Source organism: Triturus cristatus, chromosome 10 (genome assembly GCF_964204655.1).
Source record: "Triturus cristatus chromosome 10, aTriCri1.1, whole genome shotgun sequence".
In the NCBI taxonomy this organism is placed as follows: Eukaryota; Metazoa; Chordata; class Amphibia; order Caudata; family Salamandridae; genus Triturus; species Triturus cristatus.
The window spans coordinates 926,681,537-926,706,303 of record NC_140593.1 but is presented as its reverse complement, the minus strand read 5'-3'; the positions used below and the strand labels follow the sequence as shown (position 1 = coordinate 926,706,303).

Genomic DNA, 24,767 nt, shown 5'->3' with positions numbered 1-24,767 from the left:
AAATAAACTCCGTAACCTATCGGAAATTAGGGACGCTAGACAAAAATATCGTGCAGCACGGGCGGCAAGAACTAAACAGTTAAAAACAGAGGCATGGCAAGCGTTACAGGAAGCTGCTAACAATAGGGATAACACCGCCTTCTGGAAAGCTGTCAATGCACCTTTTCTGAAGGGTATTCGGGATGTTAAACTTGAGATGGCTATACCCGCTGATATCTGGGTTGACCATTTTGGCACACTATACGATACAAGTGACGTTATGGTCCCTACAGCTTGCCTGGATCCCCACCATAACCAAGACAAAGAGCCGAATGCTCCCTCTCTCTTTCCCTTAGACCTTATTTTTGATTGTACTGAGGTCCTTATGGCATTGACTGAAAGCCCCTCTGGGAAGGCCCCTGGCCCTGACTGTGTACCTATTGACGTTTTTAAAGCACAGCTGGACTTATGGGCCCCCCTGTTAACAAACGTCCTAAATTCCCTGAATAAAACAGGTTTTATAGACACATGGCCCGAAGCGGTCGTTGTCCCGATTTTTAAAAAGGGTGATAGGAATAATCCCTCTAACTACCGCCCTATTTCTTTGCTCGACTCTCTCATGAAAGTCGCAGGGCGCATTATTTTAAATCGGATGCATGACTGGTTGGGTGAACAAGACATTATTTCAAATTTACAATATGGTTTTAGACAGGGCAGAGGTACTATCGAGCAAGGTCTGAATTTGACCCTTATTATTGCAAAATATACTCAGGCAAGAAAGGGGAACTTGTTCGTGACCTTTGTAGACCTCAGTTCTGCATTTGACTGCGTCAACCATGAGCTGCTTTGGGAATCCCTGGCCGAGATTGGTATTGAGCTCCCCATTCTCGCCTTTATTAAAGAACTGTATAGGGGTGCATCAGCTCGTGTCAGATATGGCAGACAAGGAGAGTGCTCGGACAGGTTTTACATTAAAAGAGGCGTAAGGCAGGGCTGTATTTTAGCTCCCTTACTGTTCACTCTCTATATAAATTCAGTAGGCCAGTATCTTAATAGAAATTATCACGATTACCCCACTATAAATGGGAAACCCATACCCATATTACTTTACGCGGATGACGCCGCAATTATGTCACAGACCCGCATGGGCCTCCAATCTGCAGTAAATGACTTTACAGAATTCATGTCACACCGAGGTTTAAAAATTAATGCATCAAAGACTTTCACCATGTCTTGTGGCCTGGGAATAGGGAAAAGAAAATGCTCCATTTTTATCAATGGAAGCAAGCTTGAAAGTGTCGATAGGTTCCCCTATTTGGGCATCACCTTCGAGAAGAAGGGCTCCTGGCGGGCTGCTGCCCAAGCTAGAGGAGTTGCCTTTTCTAAAGCTATAGGGGCACTCATTAATTTCTCGAAAAAATTAGGGGGACGGCCGATCATCCCCTTATCACAGATCTACCGTGCCAAGTGCGTTTCAACATGCACATATGGATCAGGGATTTGGGGCATCGACCAGGCAGACCCCATACAACGCTCTGAGAACCGTTTTCTACGATACCTTTTGGCAACACCACCCGGCACTTCTGTTTTTGTTATGCATAAAGAACTTGGTTTCACATGTATCATGGACATGATAAAATCTGCACCCGTTATATTATGGCACAAAGTGTGGACTACCCCTGAAACACACTTCAACAAGGAAATCATTATGGACTGTCTCAGCCTGAGCAATGTGCATCGATTCAAATGGCTGAACTACGTCAGAAAGATGCTACACGACATGGGACACCCAGAATTTTTCACTGATCCAGCCACCCTAAATAACATCCCTAGAGTGACTCTAAAACGTTTGGCCATTAGCCACCTGGCAAATCGACGCTGGATCACTGAAAATACCAAGTATACTGTGCAGGAACATCAACTCTGCACTACTGTTGAAGGGATGCAACATTATCTTTCTGTAATTCCTTCTCCATTTTCCCGTATGCTTGTGACCCGGTTCCGCACCGACACTTTTTTCAGACTGTTGACATTATCTAATCAGAACTGTTGGTCGAGAAACTTGGAGAAATGCCCATGTGATGGCCTGTCATCTCAGTCCAATATCCACTGCATCCTTTTTTGTAAATTTTACCAACTGCCAAGGGTTGCCTATCTGAAACCGCTGCTCAAATCCTGGGGACTTCGTTCCTGTAGGGCAGCATATCTTAAAATGAAAGCTTTAGACAGTCCTTTAGCTATCGCAGTGGTTTCTTTTTATTTAAAAAAGATTTTAATGACTAGGGCTTCTATGCACCCATAAAAGAACACATTGCTTTTATGCTCATTTATTGAATCTGATATGTCCACTATCACTCTTTTAAATTTTTATTTCATTTTATGATGTGATAATGTGTTTTTATTGTACTTTTATGATAATGCTTTTGCATGTCGAATAAAGAATTTTGACCTTGACCTTGAGAGGATTTTAGAACATAAGGTGCCAGGACTTGCATCGGCGAGGTGGCGCACACCTGCTTGTTCTTCACCACGAGAAGAGGAACCAGGGCACTTCAGCACTTTGCCTTCTGTTAGTTTTGGGCCAGGTTAATCAGAGATGAACTGCACTTTTAGTGTTGTACTGCTTCTGCAACGTATGCCAGTGCATGGCATTTTAGCCTCTACTGTTTTATTTAGTTCACGATTATTATTTTGAAATCTTTTGACTTTTTCTGTCCTCTGCTTCTCCACTTCTTGATGTAATAAACACATTTGTCTATGTTTCTTTTCAATACCCAATTGCAATGCTTTTTATTAATCAGACAAATAAAGCTAAATTTCATCATAGTCGTATTCAACATTCTGTATAAGATCTGGCCACAATTTACTACCTAAGTCCTTCATTAGTAGCTACACATTACGAGCAATGGGTTCCGTAACCGGAATTGACACTTCCACTCCAATAATTGATTATGTGCGGGCAGCACAGTTTGGAGCTGTTTTTCCCAGCAATTTTTACCTTCTGCATAAAAATTAAGTCTCTCAGTGGAATATTAGGGAAACATGCACGAATTGGCACAATAAGTCCACAATTTATTCCTCAAAATCTTAGTATATGGCAACGAGCTGGCAGGTGTTACTTAAAAGTCAGGTGTGTAAAGCATTTAAAAGCACCAATATATTAAATAAGTAAGACACAATACATAATAAAAATCCAACACAAATTTATAAAAATAGGTTGTATTTTTGTGAACAAATAGACACCAAAACAATAAACATCCAATGTAGGGAACCAGAGATATAAATTTGTAAAGATTAAAAGTAAAACTAGAGCTTAAAAGCAAATAGCGCTCAAAGGGTTAAAAAAGGTCATACTGGACAGAGACAAAGTCAAGAATTCTTTACACTTACTTCCAGAAGTGTCTCTTGATGTGAGAAAGGGGTCCACGGCCCCATCCAAGGGTCTAGAAGCTCTGAGATGGTCTGGGATGTTGGGACTGCGTTTCCCACAATGCACCTGGTTATATCCTTAAACGTCTACTGGACATCTTGGTGGAGATTATGCTGGTGGGCTCTGTAATCCGGTAGCTTTCAGGGGGTCCATTCCTCAATCTTTGTGACGCCAGACAAAGTCTTTAGGGCTGTACTACCAGATTGTGCAGCAGGTGCAGTCCTTCAGAGTGCAGTCCTTTGTGTGCAGATCAGGATTCCAGTAGGGCACTCATTCTTCTCCTTGTTGTTTCAGGCAGTAGATCTGAGTTGCTTGGCAACTCTCCCATATTATTCAGTGTTCCTGGGCGTCAAGCAGGGTACGACCTGCAGGTATGACCACTTCCTCCAAAGAAAGACCTATGTCTTTCAAAGGTTTATTCCTGGCTGAGGTTGAACCAGCTTAAATGCAACCCCAAGAAATCTGAGGTCATCGTTTTCGGCTCCCCACCCTCGGATGAGTGGGAACCGTGGTGGCCATCAGATATGTCACCGTCCCTCTCGGCTGGTAGCACAATCAAAAATCTGGGCATCAAGATGGATAGCGCCTTGTCAATGAAAGCGCAGATCCAGTCATTCGCTCCTGTTTTGGCCTCTTACGGATGCTTAGGAAATTCCTCCTCATCCTTCCTCTTGATCACAGGTTAGACCGTTTTCCAAGCTCTGATTGTTTCTAGACTGGACTTTGTCAACATCTTCTACCTAGGCCTTCCCAAATATCTGTGTAACCACTTACAGGTGGTTCAGAACGTGGCTGCATGGGCGGTCCTTCTGCTCAAACCCAGGATCCATATTTCACCTCACCTGAAGGCCTTACATTGGCTTCCCGTAAGAAAGAGAATTTGTTATAAGACCTTAGTTCTCGTCTTCAAGGCCCTGAGGTGACCGGTGCGCAGTACCTCAGAAGGAGAGTCACACATTATGTGCCTCCTAGAACCTTGAGGTCTTCTACACTGTATCTGGCTTCCATTACTAAGATCTGACGCGTCCGTACCGGCAGCCGCTCATTCCAGGTTCAGGGTGCACGTGCCTGGAACCTCTTACCTCTGACACTCAGACAGTTGACCAATGTATCCATATTTAGGAAAATGCTCAACACCTGGCTTTTCCGGATCTAATCTTTGGTCTTTCCGCCTGTTAGGGCAGCAGCAGGTCTAATTGAGTCTATCAATGCTGGGACCCTCTTCTCTGAGTAGCTGTGCGCTTTATAAATGCTCTTTCATTAATTACAGTGTGGCATATTCTTGTCCCAGAAAGCTCGATTCTTCCAAAATCCAAAATGGAGAAACTTTTTCCTGGATTATATTTGGTCTAGCCAACCCACTGGTGCGGTTTAGGTTTTCTTACACTCCCCTTCCAGGCTCTTCACTAATCTAATTACTGGGGTTCCCCGGTATCCTGCACTGGAGGTGCAGGATACCAGGGTGAGCCTGTGCTGTCCTAAAGTGTCATCCTCCTTTTGAAGACCAGTTTGGCTACTCCATCCCCATTCTGCCTTTTGCTTCTGCAGCTGCAGTTCTCCACCCACAGGAAATCCTTTATCTCTCTAGCAGGCCACTTCTCACCTCATTAAGATAGCCTGGCTCAGCCTAGCAGAGGCTGGCCAATCAGGAGAGGGAAGCTAGAAGGCTGGATTTTGGCTTACAGAAAAGAAAGTGCTATAACTTCTCTTCTGTAACAGTTATTCTAAATCTGACAGTAGCAAGTTGTTTTGTTTTTATCATAACTATCATTTTGATTCCTTAAATTACATTGTGTATCTCCTTTCTATCAATAGTTATACTTTATTAAAGTATTTGCATGTTACCTTATAGAGCCAATGCATAACAATAGGGGAAATGAAATTAGCAGATTTTCCCTCATTACAGCATATAAAACAGCTTTTATAATGTCCTTGCTTATAGTGACAAGGGACCGTAACTCTGGGACACCTAGGGAAGTATTTAGGGGTCACTTATATGCACAAATAAGGTCATTTCCTACTTTGGAAGTACCTTTAACTCCAAAGTCGAATTAGCATATTATTCTACTTTAAAAGCAGCCTGCAAGGCAGGGCTGGCTTTAAAAATGACAGCACGTTGGCCCCAACCCCGAAATGGTGCCTCCTCAATATATGGGAAGCAACCGATCTCAATGCTAAACGGATAAGCTGGGTAACGCTTGGACTGATAATTGCTGAGCACAATATTGCTAAGATGTGGGGGGCGGCAAATACACCAGGGTTGCGAGACTGGATGGAAGACCTGGACTGGTGCATGAGAGCGGGAAAAACAGTGTATGAAAGCAGGGGCTGCCCCAGGAAGTGGGAGCAGGTCTGGGGAAAGTGGAACGCTTGCTGAGGAGAACTTTGCGGGAACCCAGTGGGGGAACTACAACCCGGTATTGATCGACGGGATGACACCCCTCCCCCCCCCCCCCCCCCCCTGAGATGATGGATGAATGTGGTAAGGGGAATGTGGAAAGGGCAAAGTGGTGCCAAAGTCTACGATCGTATAGGAGATACACAACAAGGGCAATGGATCTGTGCAATTTGTAATGTATCCTGTCATGTTTAATAAACAGATTGATGACATTTTTTTTTTAAATGATAGCAGGCACCACAGTAGTGCACACTTAAGTACATTAAGTCTACTGGGCCTCTACAGCTACATGCCGTAACATATACTAGGGACTTACAGGTAGGTTGTCAGAATCAATTGTAACTACACCTAATTACCATGTACTTTTAATCAGAGCACAGGACATGGGTCTGGTCAGCGGAGCCCAGGGCAAAATTAGGGTCAGAAAAACAGAATCTAGTAGTCAAAATGGGGGCAAAAAATGAGGGACACTGCAAACAGGTCCTGATTTCTCGCAGCAGGTATGCTAAATTTGGAGTAGAAGGCTAGGGGGCAGAATAGGTATTATTCTAGCACTCATAATGCTGGTCTGAATAACTTTGGAGCCAAGTTGTTGGGTATAGCAAGCTTGTGGCTGTTCAGTGAAAATCCAGATATGGTATATTGGTGGTGTGTTGAATGCATATGCTAGGGTCTTTCTGTAATGCAATCATTGAGAGAATATGTGGTGAGTCTTTAGTGAGAGGTCTCCTCTGGTGGTGTAGAAATACCGGTAGCAAAAAATGGATTGCCAGTGCTGAATAGTTACAATGGGCAAGGTTAGCATAGTGCTTGTGTCTCACTTATCTGGCAGCTTCCGTTTTTACCGACTTGAGCTGCCCCAGCCCTTTTGGGTGTGTCTGGGTCGCACCATTTGTACCCACACTTCCTGATCTATCAGATCTTTGCTTAGCTTCTGCCCTCTACATTAGCTTGGGTACCTTTGACATTCAGTTAGACAGTGGGGAGTAGCTAGCTAGCTCATCCTGCTCATTCTGCTGCTCTTTGGCCTTGTTCTCCACAAACCTCTTGTATTCTACTCAGATTGGCTCCCACTTCACCACTCCTTGGTCTGTCCCTCTCCAATTTTTCTACACTCTACATTTTGCTCCTCAGGCGCTCGTGAGAAGCCAACTTTGAATAATGCACATCTGAGTCCTCTTCATCACGTTATCCATACAGGATGAGCAAGTATAGTTATCTCACATAATAGACATTAATTGATTGTCATTAGATGGGTAGTATACCTGCTGCACCTCTTGAACATTTGCATAACAGCTCTATTGAGGCAGAAAAAAATAATCTGGTAACTTATTTTTTCTCCGTTCCAACTGCATTATGACATATTTTAAAAGAAGGTGATTAAAGGTGTACAGGAGGCACATATTTTCAAAAGGTGTACAGGTGGCACATATTTTCAAGAGGACAAATACTTAATTGTTCCAAATTTCGTATCACTTTAAGTGACAGCTGGAGCCAATGATGACAAACAAAGTGCTGGATGTTTTGGAAAGTTCTTCTGTTGGCTCCTGTAGGAAATTAGGTTTTTGTATGAGGGGGGTGAAGGCCCTTCTCAAGCAACAACCACAATCCCTGTCAGGGTGAACCAAAAAAGAAACTAAATTAAACTGTGCTTAATCCTCTGGTAGCTTGCCACAAAAGCAATCAGGCTGAGCTTAGAGACAGTGTGTTCAGTATTTATGCAGCACACAACCAGCAATAAAGTGAAAACACAACACAAGGAATATCCCACACCAATTTATGATTTGACACCAGAATGAAAAAAATTCAATCAGTAGAACCGGAGTTAACAATTTTTCAAAGATTTTACGAAAAACTAGCACAAAAAGATCAAAGCGCCAGCAGCAGACATCTAGTCGCGTGAGACTGGGGAAAATTCAAAAGTTATGGGTGACCACGATGGAGTATGATTTAGATACTTGAGGTGCATTTTGCACAATCTCTGCTTACCATTGGACTTATTATATTACTTAAATAATTTTTTAAGAAAAAGGCCTGAGAAGGTAAAGTTCAGCAGTTCAGCGAGGTAAAGCAACCAGCGGTGTCCGAGGAGGAGGCGTTGTCAGGGAGCCGCTGGACAAAGTCATGATGAAGATTTCTACATCCGAACGTAGTCTCTTTTTTGGAAGTCGCAAATCTTTAGTGAGACGAAGCTGCAGGCTGCAGCTGACGAGGGCTCCAGGAGGCTGGATACCCTTCTAAAGAAGAGTCACTGAACAGGAGTTGCGGGTGAAGAGAAGAATGTAGCTGGAGTTACCACAAAGTCAGGCCGATTGGACACGCCCCTTGAACGGATTGGTGAGCAGGTAGGTCTCAGTCTCCTGACGATTCTCAGAACACATTGTTAGGTTTAGGTTTTTGACTGTTTGGCACCCCTAGCACCACTTCCAAGGGTCCAGAACTGGGTGTGCACTCTGCACCATTTGAAGGACAGGATTTACTTCAATCATATTTTAGCCTATTGCACCCCCAGAAACATACTGTATTTGCAGCTCTCCTTCTACAATACTGCCTCCTGCTGATGGCACCATAAGAATGCAGCTTCAAATTGCCTTGCAGACTTTGGGCCAGTGACTGTTATATGTAAATGAGTACTTGAAATACGTTTGTTGTTCTCACTGCTGTCATTGTTGGGTGACATTGGGTTTCGCATCTACCAAAACAATACACCATTTTTTGGAACTCTGGCCCTTGTTTTTGGCATGTTGCCCTAAGACAAGACTAGGGAGCACATGGGTAAGTTGACAAGAGAAATCCTTCATCGTCATTGAACGGGGTTGTCTATCTTCCATTGCTCCTCATGTAAAATAAAGAATGGCAAATCGGTGGCCATTAGCAAACAGTTGCTGTAAATGCAGAAATACTCGAAACATGGGGTTACTGATCTTGGAACATGTGATTCTATTATTGCTCCTCACCCTGACTCATGTTTACAGCGCACCTGATTTTACACCAGCATGATCCAGCACATTTATTTTACACTAACACAATCTACGCAGTTTGTGTTCACTCAAAATATCCCAAGTCCACCTGTTCAGCAGATACGGGAATCAGGTAAAATTTGTGTTTTCCTACTAACTTGCTTTTTTGCATCTCAAGTGCGCAGTGAATGTCTTGAATACCTACTTATCAACTTGTCTCTTTATTTTTGTTAAATTTTATTTTTGTAATTTTCCATATTGTAGACTTGGTCAAAAGGCATTACAGCAAGAGAATGGGAGCTGGTAAAAACACACAATTCAACAATAGAAACAGTGAGCAACAGGATTATTCATTTTAGAAGAAGCAATATTGGATTTCTGGTGAGGTCAAGGGCAGGCTTTATCAAACGTGTCTCTGTAGGAGTGCTTTAAGGTCCATGCTGATAGCCGCATAAGGTTGTACATGGGGCTGGAAAAGGGGAGTTCCATATCCTACAAACATTTTCTCAGGGTCCAAAATGTAATCTCTGTGATGTGAGCAAGGGCAACATTACTGCGGCAGAGCCTGAGGACGTAAAACAAAGTGTTCACAGAAGGGACTGTGACCCATGGACAATGGTTAGTTTGTAAAACAAAATGTGCTGGGTCTCGCGTCAGGAGGCTGTCAAAACCAGCCCATATCTCCTGTAAGCACCGTCTAAAACAGAACTCTCATGCCAACCAAAAATTAATGTGTCCGCACTCCAATACCTTTGGGACGAGTTCGCACTATAAGAGCCGATGTTCATGAGTAAGTGGTGGTGCTGAGCACCGAAAACCACAGGCTCTAATTAAGCACTGGCCATGGAGCACATTTTGGGGGTTTCATACCATACCACCCTCCTCTAAATTAGCCTGCTAACTTCTTTAAGAGTTAGAGATCCCTACAGACATTGAGTTTCTCAAGAGTAATGCCAGAGTTTCAGTGCCTTTACTGCCTCCTGGCATTAGTCCTGCCAGTTCGGTGTCAACAGCCTTGAAGAATCCAATGTGCAAAGGGAGTTTTTTGGTTATGGATTTGGAATGAAGTAGTATTGAGAAGACAACGATAAACAATACCAACCACGAAACATACAACCCATTAACAACCTACGGCCCTATACCAAGAGAAAAGTCCTCACAGTCTCATGCTCACTTTATTTTCTTATCTGTAAACATTAGAAGTACTTAAAACATGATCAAATAGTTTAGTGAGTGCTCTATATAAACACATTAGCAGGACCCTCAACAAGGCCTCAAATCTAATCCTAGCTTTACCACTTTATCAGGATACGCTGGTAGAAGACACTGTATTAAAAATATGGACAGTTGCTCCCAACTCAGTTACATTTACCTCAGGGGGACAGTCCCTGGGCCTTCTCATCAGACCCACCAACACTCAAGTTGTGGTGTTGTGAGTAAGTTAGAGTCTGTAGAAGCAAAAGACATGGTCTTTAATCCCTGCTTCCCATTTGACCACATTGTGTACTTGGGTAATCAGTTTTTGAAGAAAATCCTCACCTCCAATGATTGAAAGTAAATCTGATCATGCTAAGTCCCAGTACTAAGTGTGTAATTAAAAAAAACTGGACTGGACTGGAACCCAAAACAGATCCCCTGGGGGAGATGGTGCCCAGTGTCTTTGCATATTCACTAAAATGTGGCACAGTGGGAAAGTTAAAACTTGAAAGGAGCAGGTCTGTGTTTTAATCTTGGATCGCCTTCTGACAATTAGTTTGATCTTAAACACATTATGTTGCTACTATGCATTTGTCCCCATAGCTGTTCAATGCGATTTTCATTCATAAGTGATTAGGATTTAATCGGTTTCATGGTTAAAAGGGGAGCTAGTAGGCAGGCCCAAATTAATACTGGGTTAAGGCAGGGGTGCGTACTAGCCGCCTTACTCTTTTCTCTATGTGCTGCTGATCTGCCCGCGATCTTAACATCTGCCAAAGAATTTAGTCCCAAAATAAATGGTAAACCCATGGCATGCCTTCTTAGTGTTAAAAATGAATAAAACCAGGGTGCTTTGCTTTGGGAAGACCAAAAGTAAATTTATATGGCATCTAGGCCCTGAGAAGCTTGAATCAGTTAACGAATATAATTATCTTGTGGTCTGATTTGAGAAAACACATATAGAGGCATTGAATTTCACGGCTATGGCCTCGGTGAGTGACCTGAAAACATTTCCCGTTTTAAAAGCCTATGTTGCAATGATCCCCTGCATTTGCAATACAGAGCCGAGCCGCTATATTTTAGTGGCAAAAGTAGGTGGGATGCTGAGGAGGGAAAATGCTTGAAGATATTATTTTTCCTCCCGGCTCCGCCCTGATCCAAGCAATAAGATTTGAAACTGGCATGACATAATGGAATATGTTGGCTACAATGGCGCCAATAAGATTGTGGAAAAGATTGAGGCGGAGGGGGGAACAGAAAGTTTCTCAGTGGTGCAAAAACAAAATCCTGCAGAGTGAATTACAATGGGCAAAAATTGTTAAGAAAATGTTGGGGACTGTCTGTAAGGATATACCATTAAATCTGGGCCTACAGAACATACAAACTGAGATCTCGAAAAGGGAATTAAAGACGCTAGGTAAAGACGTGGCTTCTGAATATGACTATCAATATTTAAGTGGGAAAAAATAGGTCAAATTTATGTTAAAATCTTGGTGGAATAAGGAGAGATTTCTGTATGTGGATATATTACTAAATCAGTTGCTACGAAGTGAATTAGTGAGAATAAAGATTGGAATTAATCCCGGTCAGATAAATGATATGGTCAAATTTTAAATGATCTAACCAGGAGGCATTTGCACTTCTGGTCTGAACACTAAATGCAATATGTTGCACATTTTGCTCGACTGTTTAAAGGTAATACAGCAGAGGAGACAGTTTTTACATTCAATATTTTTAAAATATGGAATTAGGAGCCATGAGCAAGCTGCAGAATTTTTAACTGAGATCTATTTTCTGGATATAGCATGTGCCATTGGGAGATTCATGAGGGCAGTCAAAAATGAGAATATTAAATTATAGTAGGAATATTGTTTTAAGTAATTTATAGAATTGTACTAGGTATTACACTCGAAAGCATGTTTTAATGAGCAGATATTTTAATGAGCAGATCTATATAAGATTTTATTGTATGAAATGTAATTTAAAAAAATGTAAATCCGTATTTGTAAAGCACGGACTACTCACACTTACGGGTCTCAAGGCACTGGGGGACGTTGTGGAAATTAAGTGAGCTATTGCCCAGAGTCACATGGTGCTGAGCTGAGCTGTCGCCGGAGCCGGGTATCGAACCGTGAGCGCTGTGCTCCGAAGTCAGCTGCCCTGGCCGCTGCACCACATCTCTCTACTGATGCTTACTTGTATTTTTCTAACATGATTTAAAATGAATTGAATATGTATACAGGGTTATGGTTATAAATTGGTGCATTGTTTAAAGACCTCTGGTCTAAATAAACATACTTTTTGATTCATTGACAACTTGAACCACCACTGCCCGTGATTATTGATAAAACAAAACACTCAATTTAGTTGGCAAGAGGGTTCACCACTTACAAATGTGGTGATCTGAAGGTCCAGAGGTCAAATACAGACATGGTAGACTCAGCCATCTAGAGGTCAGTAAATTAGGTAGCATGAACTGGTTAATAGTAAAATATTATTTGCAACACTTAGAACTAGCAGAAGTGCATTATGAACCACTACATTAAACTCACACATCATTATTATTTAGATCTGTGTTTGTAAACCTGGGTTGATAAGGAGACTTTGATGTTGTAGCTCCATGATACAAATAAACATCAAAATAAATACTAGCCCTTTAGCAAGCACTTTCAAACTGTTCCCGTTTGCACAGTGAAGGACTATGTGAGGTGCTATTGCAAGGGCTCATTGAAGCTTCACAGCCCACATCCATTTTCTAAAATCCTCCTGACTGTCGGCGGCCTAGACAGTAAACAGAAGCAGAATGTTTTTGCTTACAAAGGGGGTCACATCAAAAGGTCAGGGGTGCACAAGTGGCCCGTGGGCCGCACAGTTTGTAGCACTGCCAGAGAGGGACAGCTTCCTACACTAGTCTAGTTTGAATGTCTGGTAATTGAGTAGGAGGGATTTAGCATTCCCTTAAACCATTGCTTAATTTTTGCCAGTAGTTTCCAGTGCCCTGCACCTCCACTTAATTATCAACACTGGCAATTATGACAATCAGCCACATGGTGGTGCTGTTTGTATAATTTATAGCTAAGAACAGCAGCAGTTGTTTATTAATTCAATATACATTAACATGACTAATACCTGCCTACCAAGCCATTCTTATGGCTATGATGGGGGCTTGGAATAGCCTGAATTGTCACACTTGTAGGAGTGTGCTGGTAGTAGTTGTGTTGGTACTGTCACTAGCAGTGGGTGGTGCAAGTTGCAGTGGCCTCCTGATCATTTTTTACAAATTAAGCCTTGCCTCAACCACTGGCGCGCACCAGACATTTTCAGTTTCATAGCCAGGTTTGGGGGTGTGGAAATGTGGAGGGCTGTACAAGTGATGCGGACAGTTTTAAATTGTGATCTCGTTTCAATGGAGAGCCATTAAAGAGTGAGAAGGACATGAGATATGTAGTCAAGCTCCTTTTATCATGACACAAAGCGTGTGGCAGAGTGAAGAGCAGTTCTGAGGTGGGTGGGGGGCAAGTGAATTTTGAGAAGACCAGAGAGAAGAGAATTCCAAAAATCCAGTCTGGAGAGAGCTAGCATCTGGACTATGAATTTTACATCCTATTCATGGACAAACTGCCTGATACCAAGGTAGCTTGAGTTGGTGGTGTGCGTCCTTAGCCACCATGGAGATATGCAAAAGTAGGTTGAGACATTTGTCGAGGATGAATCCCTGTGATTTGGCACAGTCCGCATTAGCCCGCTTGCAACACAAGTGACAGCAAGAAACTATGCACTCTTGGACAGGCAAGCAGTGTTTTCCTGGTGAGATGAAAGGAAATGCTGTTTTGATGTGGGTAAGTTGCTTCTCATTTACTAAAGAGTGGTAAAAAAGGCCTTTAAACAGAACGTCTCATAGGCTCACATAGGCCTCGAGCAGCTAGTTTTGGCAGCCTTTTCCCACTGTTTAAAGTTCCTCATGCATGGGCTGAGAATATTTGCTGATATTGTGTCCAGTGACTCGTAAGGAGCACCTTCTGTGAAAATGTGCAATGCTGCGCAGAGTACCACGTCATGGTTGCTAAGTCAAAACAAAACTACAAAGCCTTGACATTGTTTTTGAAACAAAAAGAAATGCCCCTAATGTTATGGGAGTTTATTCCCAGCACATTTTGATTTTTTCTTTCATAGAACAGCCATGAATCATGCTAAATAGGTGAACTATCTAACTGGAATAGGTTGGTGGTTCTTTGGTGGCTGGCCCCCATCCAGACGATTCGTATACAGGAGCTGGCAAAGGCTCCCAGGAAAGTGGAGCATCGTAATTTTGCTCCACCCTTTCATGTCTTGATTATGCCACTTACACATACTTGGAGTACCATGTATTTGTGTGTTTTAATATCATTAATGTGAAGTGGTGCACTTGACCATAATCTTGAAGTGGCATTTGCTGCATATCCTGACATTTATATGAGTGTGCATACTAATATTTTCCTTATAGCGATACCAAACGTCAGTGTCCGATTTATCTGCATTTGTGTAGTTTAAGTAGTTTGGTTAAAAAAAAAAAAATTAAAAAATAATATATATATATATATATACATATATATATAAAAAAAATATATATATATAATTTTTTTTTTCCAACAACAACGCTCCAATAGGAACATTCAGGAGCACGCAGTGGATTCCAAAGACCTTCAACAGGCAATGCAATTGTTGGATGGTTATAAGACCTAGCAACAAATGTGAGCGAGTTTTGTTATATATATGAAAGAACTGATAATATCAGACCCTCGGTGGAGAAAAGCCTTGAGAAAGGCGAATTCTCACCGAAACGCTTCTGCGTGGCACAATAAAAGGTCTTTGGAATCCACTGTGTGCTCCTGAATGTTCCTATTGGAGCGTTGTTGTTGGAAATGTTAATTGCGTGCAGCCACTTGCACGCCAAAGGAGGCACCCAATCTGAAAAGTGTTCGGCGGTCATGAAAGAGTGGCATTTGGTGAACTGTTGAAATGAAGACTGCCAGAACCGTCGCTTCACTAAAAGGACAGTCATACCTATGGACACTGAGTTCCCATTACAAAATGGCAAGCGTGAGTTACAAAACGAGCGTTTAAGGGTGTGATACCTTGGATGTGATAATTGCAGCTGATCGAGGGGGTCAGAGAATGCTACACCATTTTAAGACAAAACTGCTCATCAACTAATAACTGTAAGAACCTGAGATGCATTGTGGAACTTGTAGTCATTGTGAGAGACATTTCCTACTTAAGGTATTTTTTCTATCCACAGGCACTGCAATTGGATGGTCATAAGACCTGGCAACCAATGTGAGCGAGTTTTGTTATATATATGAAAGAACTGATGGCGAATTCTCGCCAAAACGCATCTTCTTGGCACAATGAAAGTTCTTTGGAATCCACTGTGTGCTCCTGAATGTTCCTATTGGAGCGTTGTGGTTGGAAATGTTAATTGCATGTACCCGATCTGAAAAGTGTTCGGCGGTCATAAGAGTGACATTTGGTGAAATATATATATATAGATATATATATAAAGCATCAAAGAAGTGCAGAGACCAATTTCAAAACCGCACGCATTTATTTTCCTCATGATAAACACAGCACTCTCGTTCTTCCACTCCTTACGCGTTTCGGCTTCCTTTAGCCTTGTTCACAGTTGAGAGAATGCAAATGACATTGCTGCATGCTTTTTTATGCGCACTGCTGTCATGTGACTCAAAGTGAAGTCCTTAACTTGATACCCAAGATTACAGCAAGTTCTCCAATGAAAGGAGCTCCCGACCCTGCAGAGCGGCTGTGGCAAAAACAGGAATGGAGCAACCCGTTAAACTCAATGAAGCATCAAAGAAGTACCGAGACCAATTTCAAAGCAGCACACATTTATTTTCCTCAAGATAAACACAGCACTCTCGTTCTACCAGTCCTTACACGTTTCGGCTTTATTTAGCCTTGTTCACAGGTGAGAGAGGTTTGCAAATTTTGTTGCTGCATGCTTTTTTATGCACACTGCTGTCATGTTGACTCAAAGTGAAGTTAAAATTTTTCAGTGACCATAATGCACCATTGATGTAATCACTTTGTTGTCCACATTGCAGTATAGATATTTATACAGCATAATTGCGTCCAAAGTACTGCAATGTTGTTACACTGTCCTCTTGAAAGCGCAAATGGGTTTAAATTTGCAACAGCAGTCTGATATTATTAACCCCTTCAGCGCGGCGCGGATTACCGCGCTGTGCTGAGGGTTCTATTGAGCGGGCGGGGCCATGGCGGAGCGGTTCCGTCATGCGCACAGCGCAACCGACGCGCATGACGGAACCGCTCCGTCATGCGCATCGAAGGGGTTAAACTCTTTCTTTCAAGCATCTTCAAACAGTGCAGGCGTTAAAAAGTATTGTCTCTTAATGCGTGTAGTAATGAAAAGGTCGAGAGGAAAACCCCCCGTATCCCTTTCTCACCTCCATACACAGAAATCCACAGGCAAATCCTTTTTGCTGGCATGGGATAGGGCGGGTCTTGCTCCTTAACTTGATCCATATATACTCATGTATTCATCTGAATAGTTTCATGCATTTATTCTAACTGTACACATATCCATAACAATGCATTAAAATGTGTATTGAAATGCTTTGCTATGTTAAGTGGCCCAAAGGCCTTAAGCATTTGGACTTTAATATTTATTAGAACATTAGAATGTTGGAAGCTCCATTGAGAACAATGGAGTGCTCCAGACTTCTAATGGCTGGTAGAATGTTGTCGTTCACAGTTGTTGCTGTGAAGAAAGGCCTCAGGGAATCCCCCTCGGGCTCCCTGAGGCACTTCATTTTATTTGTTAGAACACTCTGCCCTCTAGTGGTGGAATGTTCTAATAGCCTTATAGCTCTGAAGCTGGGCTATACTCGCTTTAAAGTCCCGCTCCCTTGTTGGAGCAGGCCTCAGCAGGCTATAATCTTCAACATGAACGTTTGCTCGGGTTGCAATATTTTTATTTTCTTTGGAGGTGCGTTCATATGACCTCATAGGCAATGAAAGGCACATTGTGTATGAGAGATTGTGAGGCTTGGGAGAAGAACTTTTGGCAAGGACCAGATATGTTAACAAACAAAGGAAGGACCGCGCTTTCTGTTATATCTAGAGATGGGATGAATCCAAGCACATTCTGATGTTCAGACCAAGAGATGGAAGATCGAATGAAACAGACAAGTTTTACTGAGATGATGGAAATGTACTAACACACGTGATGTGGGATTCTCGAACGCTCTGTGAAGTTTTACTTAGTGGTCTCACTTTAGAAGATTCCTTTTAGACTTAGCGAGGTAAAGACCTCTTTCCTATATTTCTGTTGTGTGGCTTTATGCTATAGGATATTTCTGATTTTGGAGAACTTCTACAGAAGTCCCTACAATGCTGACCCCTTCCTGCTTTACTGGATCTAATTAGAGTTTTCCCAGTTAATGTTACTTAGCTCAGGTTTAGTTTAGGTCATTTAGATTTGCTCATGTGTAGGCAGGAGGACCAAAAACCATATACTGATCACCAGATTTTGTTTCTTATCTTCTGCATTGCTATTACTGATTTCCTTGTATGCTTCTTTGTCAAATGAGTTGCTCTGCCAGTAATGATTCTGTATTTTTACAATATATTATGGAGACTTGTGTACATTAATCTGGCTCTCAATTTGTAATAAATCTACATTTAATTCTATTCATCGACTTATGGGTTTTCACTGTGTATACAGATGGGTTACACTGTAAATTAAATTCCTGGATGATGTTAACTCCTCTTTATTTACCAGGCATCTAAAAAAGTCAGTCACAGGGAAATTTGGATATTCAGCCCAGTGCTCTGGCAAAAGAAACAAAGTGAATTCACAACCTCTAAATGAGATAGGGTAGTGAGAAGTGGGAAAATTCGCATAACCGCCCATATCTAAGTGTTGCTCTGAACTGAGGCATAATAACACATATCTCAATGGATTCACAGACATACTTGAAATGATTGTTACTAAAGTAACTATGTTATGGAATTGTTCTTTGCAAATACATTATGAATGCAAGATGGGCTTTTGCCATGAAATATGAGCTTGATGGGATTTGAAGGGTTTCTGTGATTAACTTAGAAAATATCTCCTAGAAGTTGATCTTTATCTATATGAAAAAGCAGGCCAAAACATTAGTGCTACTAGATGCCGAATTCTGAAAAATAAAAATATTTAAATGTAAAAATCAAGTGCAGGCACATGCATCAAGGGAGGATTTTGCGAGTCCTTAATTGTGATATTTAAGGAATCGCAATTAAGCCTATGCATGTAGGAATCGCTGTAAAAATAGCGATTCTTATACACATTCCTTATTTGTGACTCACGAATTGCGAGGCCCATAGGAATGAATGGGAAATTGCATGCGCAATTTGCGAGTACCAATAGGTCCTCACAAATTGCGCATGCAATTTCAGGGTGCAAGGGTGTCAAAAGGACACCCTGTTTCACCCCTGAAATTGATCTGTGCACATATGTTGCGCACACACATGCGCAACATATGTGTGCGCAACATGAAACTTTGGAAAATGCACAAAAGTGCATTTTTCAAAGTTTTTGCAAATTACCATGAAGTTCAACTTCATGGTAATTTGTACCCCCTATTAGCGAAATCGCTATTTTTTTTACTTTAATGCATTGCATTTAAGGAATCTCAATTTGCAATTCCTTAAATGCAATCGCAATTTAAGTAATTGCAATTTAGAAATTACTTAAATTGCGACTTTTGCATTTGGGATGATGCATCCCGAATGCAAAAATACCGGTCGCAAAGGGGCAGATTCTTTAGATGCATGTGCCTGGTGGTCTTTTTTGAAATACGAATATGCCCAACAATAATTATATTCCTATGTTTCTTCCACCCTAGTCATGCCGCTCCTCCTTTGGCATCCCAATGTGAAATTGAGTGACTCATGGACATGATTTAAAAATATCTAATGTTAGCAACGGTTACCCATAGGCTGCTGATTCTAATTCCTGTGATTTAAACAATCTGACTGCTGACTCTTCAAAATGAAATATGCCATTATCATTTTCCACATTTGGAAGCTGGGTATCTGTGTTTTTGTAAATTTATTTTATTTAACATTATGTAGCCTCACATTTTCAATATTGTATTTAAAGGGCATACTCACAGATTGTAAGGGTTAAAGGTCATGTGATTGCACTTCAACTGATGCTTTTGCAGGTCAATGACCATGATATACATGCTTTAGTGGTCAAAAAGTATTAGATGATTTCTGCTACACCTTTGATTTTAGTCAAATGATGCCATGCTACCTGGGCCTACTAATATCAGCATACACTGGTGTTAGAAATTGGGATTATGTTTGGCTAGGGAATGCACCTAAACCAGGCAGAATCCACCACTCTAGTCAGGGTAAGGGAGTTACACACCCAAGATAACCCCTTCTCAGCCCTTGGTAGCTCGCAGAGCAGTCAGGCTTATCCCAGAGGCAATGTGTAAAATGTCACTTTAGACCACAATCACATAAATCACGTTACCAACTAGGCAATTGTCATGATGTCACATAGATCATAAAAATCACTTTGCCACTAGGCAATGGCCATAACAGCAGAGCTAGTGCAATAGGGTATACTAATAGATTGCACACATTATAAAACCACCATCACAGTGCACATAAAGGAAACATTCTGGAATCATGCTTGTTTTCCTGACAAATGCATGGTAAAAACAATATACATTAAAACACATCAGGGTTTAAAATGCAGGAGTTAGGGTATAAATCACTAATGGCTGTTGAGCATACTATTCCAATCCTGGGAATACGAGGAAAAACAGCCTAGGTTACAACATCAGGGTCTGGGCACCAAGCGGTTAGGGAATGCACAACACAGAAGAACTACTCACAGCATATCCATATTACCATATGTTACCATAAACAACACCAAGAGCGGCACTTGCACTCCTATTATATGGTAACTGGTGTCTCTGTGCCCTTCACGTAGGCTTCTGGACCACCTGCCCACCTACAGCAGGGAATGAGGTATTTATGGCTCCCAATCAGGACCTCAGTCGGGGACTCACTCTTATTGCCTCCAATGTTCCTCCTATTTCCTACTGAGGAACGGGGGCCTTCCAACGAGGTCTCACCCCATTCATGGATCCAAATAGTGCCCCCAAAGGTATGGCCAAAACCAAGGGGGGGGGGGCACCTACTGTGGGATTCGTCTGAGAGACCTCGCTGGGTCCTCTGCATGCCATGGAGTCACAGGCCGCTGCCTGTGAGGGAGGTACAGGACAACCACCCAGCTCCCTCGGGCCTGACTCACCTCCTCTGCCAGAAATAATAGCACCACCTGTGACGTCAGCGCGGGAGGGGGGTGTGACAACCCCCACCACTCGACTCAGGAGACGTCCCGCTGTCTCTGGGATACAGCAGGGGTGACCCTCACATCATCTGGGCCCCTCTGCATCTGCATCAGCATGGTGCAGTGCCGGGGCACGCAGGAGCTTTGGAGCTCAAGCTGGTCCACTTCCAATGGCAGCCAGCGCTCATCAAGGAGAGGCCCCTTGGGCGACTTCCTGCAGTGCAGGGACAGTATCGCTGAAGTCTAAAACCTGTGCTGGGGTCAAGAGTAGATGGAGTGTTGCACACACACTGAAGACAGGGGAACAGCCATTTCTTATCTGAGGCTGTTGGCACCTCCCAAAACGGAGTGCTGCTCCTGGCCGGAATGCCCTGTAGGAAAAGTAGAAAGCATGGTCAGTGGCGAAGTCTCCACCGCGGTATCCACAGCGCGCTGAGTTATAAAGCGCTCAACACACGCCTTGTTCATGTCAGCCTCAGCGCCAAGACAGATTTTCAAGTAACACAAGGCAGGTTACCAAGCCCTGTGAGATCACTGGGGCAGGAAGCAGGCAGCAGGGCAGCACACAGGGTCCTTCCAGGCAAAGAGGCACTCCTTCCAGCAGGTCAGCACAGCAAAGCAAAGCTCAAGTGGTGATTTCTCCTGGCAGTTAAAAGCTTCTCCTCTGGTGCAGTCTGTAGGGCCAGCAGCATCTGGTTACATGTCCCAAGCAGTGTCTTCCATCATGGAGTCACAGCTCCTGTACTTATACACCCAAAGTCTTTGTTCTGGGGGCCTTTCAAACAACTTTTAGAAGTGCACAACACCCCCATTCAACCTCCAGCCCTGGCTTCAGACACACTACAAGGGGTGGAACAGCGTAGTGAAAGGCAGACACAGCCCTATTTAGGTGCTAGTGAAACTCCTCCCACCAGTCTAAATGCAGACCAGGCCTATTCAGCCTAACAATGAGTCATCTAGGAAAGGCAGGACACACATCAGCTCCACTTATGACTGTCTAGAGACAATGCACATCCCCAGCTCCTGTCAGTCTAAACCAGATATTGCACAAGGCAGGGCACAAAGAGACATAAGCATACAGATATGCCCACTTCTAAAACTGGCGTTCTAAAAAATAGTAATTACAAATCCGCTTTAACCAATAAGCAGGATTTATCACTGCTATTGCAAACATACAAAACATGGCTGTGCTACCCCTTTCATATCAGAAATTACCACTTAAACACATATCAGGGAATTCCCAATGCAGACCTATGAGAGGAGCAGCCTCACAGCAGTGAGAAACCAAATAGGCTGTCTATCACACAAGGGCATGCCGCACAACAAAGGCACATGTCCTACCTTTTACCTACACAGCAACCTGCCTATATGGGCAACCGAAGGCATACCTTAGGTGCGATGTATATGTAGGAAAAGGGGAGTTTCAGACTTGGCAAACACTAGATGCCACTTCACTGCGGCAATAAACTGTGCACACAGGCCCAGCAGTGGCAGAAGCCGGAGGCAGGTTTATAAGGCTACTTCTGTGGGTGGCACAAGCAGCAATGCAGGCCCACTAGCAGCATTTAATTTACAGGCCCTGGATATATAGGATAACACCGTACAAGGGACTTACAGGTAGATTACATATGGCAAACAGGTGTGAACCAATCTTACCAAGTTTACAGTAGAGAGCACATGCACTTTAGCACTGATCAGCAATGGTAAAGTGCCCAGAGTCATAAACCAACAAAAACAGGGCAGAAAAAATACAGGAGAAAGGCAAAATGTTCTGTGATAACCCTGCAAAAATGGGCCCATTCCATCAACTCGAAAGTGAAGCATTGAGGCTTTTTAAATTGAACACAACAGTGGATCAGCCTCTCCTATTGGAATGGACTTTACACAGCCAGGCACCAGCTACCAATCCCGTGGGAATAAATTGGGCAGCTAGTTCTACCTCAATAAAAATTGGCTGGCCATAAAGCACTTCCTCATACTTTTTAGTAACTACTTCAACAGTTTTTCTAAATGAAAAGTAAACATCAGAGTCCCATTAGCTAGAAAGCGTTCATATTATAACAGACATGGTAGCCATTTTGTAGAAACCAAACACTTACAGCTCAGCCTGTCTTTTGAAGACGAGCAACAAAATAATGTTTAAGAATTAGAAAAGGGGATTCAGTTCACTCCCACCATTTGCTTTCCGTGTAATGGTCCTTTGATAATGTTTTATCTATGATTATCAACATTAATTAAGCTACAATCCATGACCCATCGAAATCAATTAAAAAAATTACCAATCCCTTTCTGCAACAACAAATTAGCTTGAGAAAGTCTTTGTACTTACTGAATGTAGAGTTCTAGAAAGCGTTCTCTTTTTGGGATGATATAAATGTGATCAATACTCAGAGACGGTTCTGATAGGCTGAAGTTTTGCTTTAGTGTTTTGAAGTTTTCTTCAGTCCAGTCCCAAAGGGCACAGTATTTTTCATTTAGCAGCTGAAGCAGTTTCAAGAGCTCCTTCCCTTTTGCATCGTCTGGAACTGAAACAGACAAAAGATATTCAGAAAACCTTCTGGTAATTGCTTTTTGTGGGTGATGTTAGTAGTGCTGGACAGATGTGGTATGGGGGTCCATATCATGTGGTGACTTTCTCCTGGTTCCTCTAGTTTCATGAAAGAACCAGAGTCATTCCTCTGTTTCCCCATGCCCTCAAGGAACACAACTCTGAGCCATCAAAATCTAAGTGGGAAGCACTGATATTACATGAATGCACTTTTGTGGATTTGAGTATCTTGTACATAGCTACAAAGCAGGGGAGAATGGTAGAGTCATCCAAGTGGTAAAATGCAGTTAACATTTGGTTGCAAGGAGGGGGCGGTGCAAAACAACCAAGCAAGAGGAGTGGTGAAAGCAGGGAGGTGAGGCAAAGGCGTTTTGTGAGGGTAAATAGCTAAGTGGGGGTAGCAGCATAGCGTGGGTTGCCAGTGCCCGGGGCACGGCAAGCAGCCTTCCACTTTTCTTCAAAAATGTTGCACGCTTAAGAATGCCCCTGCACCCCTAAGAATGACCCTAAGAATTTTGCACCTGGGGCAACCACCTCTGTGGCCCTGCCCACACTACTCCACTGAGTGGGGGTTCAAAGACACTGGGCGGGACATTTTTCCAGCGATTCTATAATAAAGGGCATCACAGAGTACTTTTAGATAACGTGGTATGGTTGTTACCTCTTTTTCTGGTGCGGATGGAGGGTTGACATTCCAATCCTACACCTTGGTTACCTTATCTTCCTAGCTGTCAAGCTGAATAACTAGTTATCTCAAATTGACAACACATGAGTTATTACGGAAATTAACAAACATGCGCCTGAGAAAGGCGGACTAGACTACATGGAGAAGTTATCCCTAATCAGCTTTACACAGAACTTCTTAGCTTGTTAATGCACTTGGAGGAATCGAAAGTTGTGCATGTAGATGAAACATGAGTGTATTTTTTTTTATATGTGGTCCACAATCCAGAGCAAGACTAGAAACAAAGAAAGGTTTATTTAAGCCATGCACGCCCTTATTATGTTGCTTTGGATTGCCACTGTGGTTGTCTAGGGGCAAGAGGAGAAGCATACTGTGGAAAAGGTTCCTTTGCAGCGAGGCAGCTTTTGAACATTTACTCACACATTTCTGTGAAAGATTAAAATTTGAGCTGTTTTGACCAGCTGTGTTACCTTTCTGTGAGGAGCTCCAAAAAAGATGGAAATATGAATCAGGAATTACACTCACTATCTTTGTTTTACTATGAAGACCAAAAGCTACTGAGCCAAACGACTGAATATAATGACTTTGTGAATAATGAAATGCATAATACACAACAGAATTGTCCATAATCCAAAGAAAAATTAGAAACAAAGAAAGGGACTTTTTATCTATGAACTGTATGTACCTGCTAGTGATTTGCTGGCCTGAAGACTGGTATCTGTTGTTTTTGTATATATATCCACTGATTTTATTGTGGCGATTTCAAGACTCATATCTTACATGTTTAGAATGATATTTCACGCATATAAAAACACGCCTTTTATATACGGATATCATTCAATGGTAGGTGCTGTCTCAGCTACATATGATTTAATCAAGTGGGACAGCCAAATACATTTGAAATCTGATGTTTCTTGTATGAGGGAAGCCTTGGCATTTTTTTGTTGGATTAATAGAGATTTTTGTTTAGTGAATAGAGCTGGTTTGTAAAGCTGTAACAAAGCTAACAATGACTAAAGCTACAGTGCCTGTATCAATTCCATACTGATGTTGATGCAAGACGAGTAGAGTATGAGACTTCTACCTTAGCAGCCACTAGTGCTGGCTGGTTCAAAAAGATCCTCTGTGGAGTTCTCCTAGCAATCTTCTCTCACACTCTTCTTGCTTAGTTACACCCACACATCTAGAACCTAAT

General features: G+C 42.4%; 1 protein-coding gene across 7 annotated transcripts in view; it reads right to left on the bottom strand.

Moving 5' to 3' along the window:
- Positions 1-24,767, bottom strand: part of ALS2CL (ALS2 C-terminal like) — a 573,008-nt gene that overhangs the window by 326,737 nt on the left and 221,504 nt on the right. For all 7 annotated transcript variants that reach the window (XM_085628757.1, XM_085628756.1, XM_085628751.1 and 4 more), the window contains one exon: positions 22,669-22,864. In XM_085628757.1, coding sequence (XP_085484883.1) covers positions 22,669-22,864 — 196 coding nt within the window. The remainder of the gene's footprint in view (positions 1-22,668; positions 22,865-24,767) is intronic.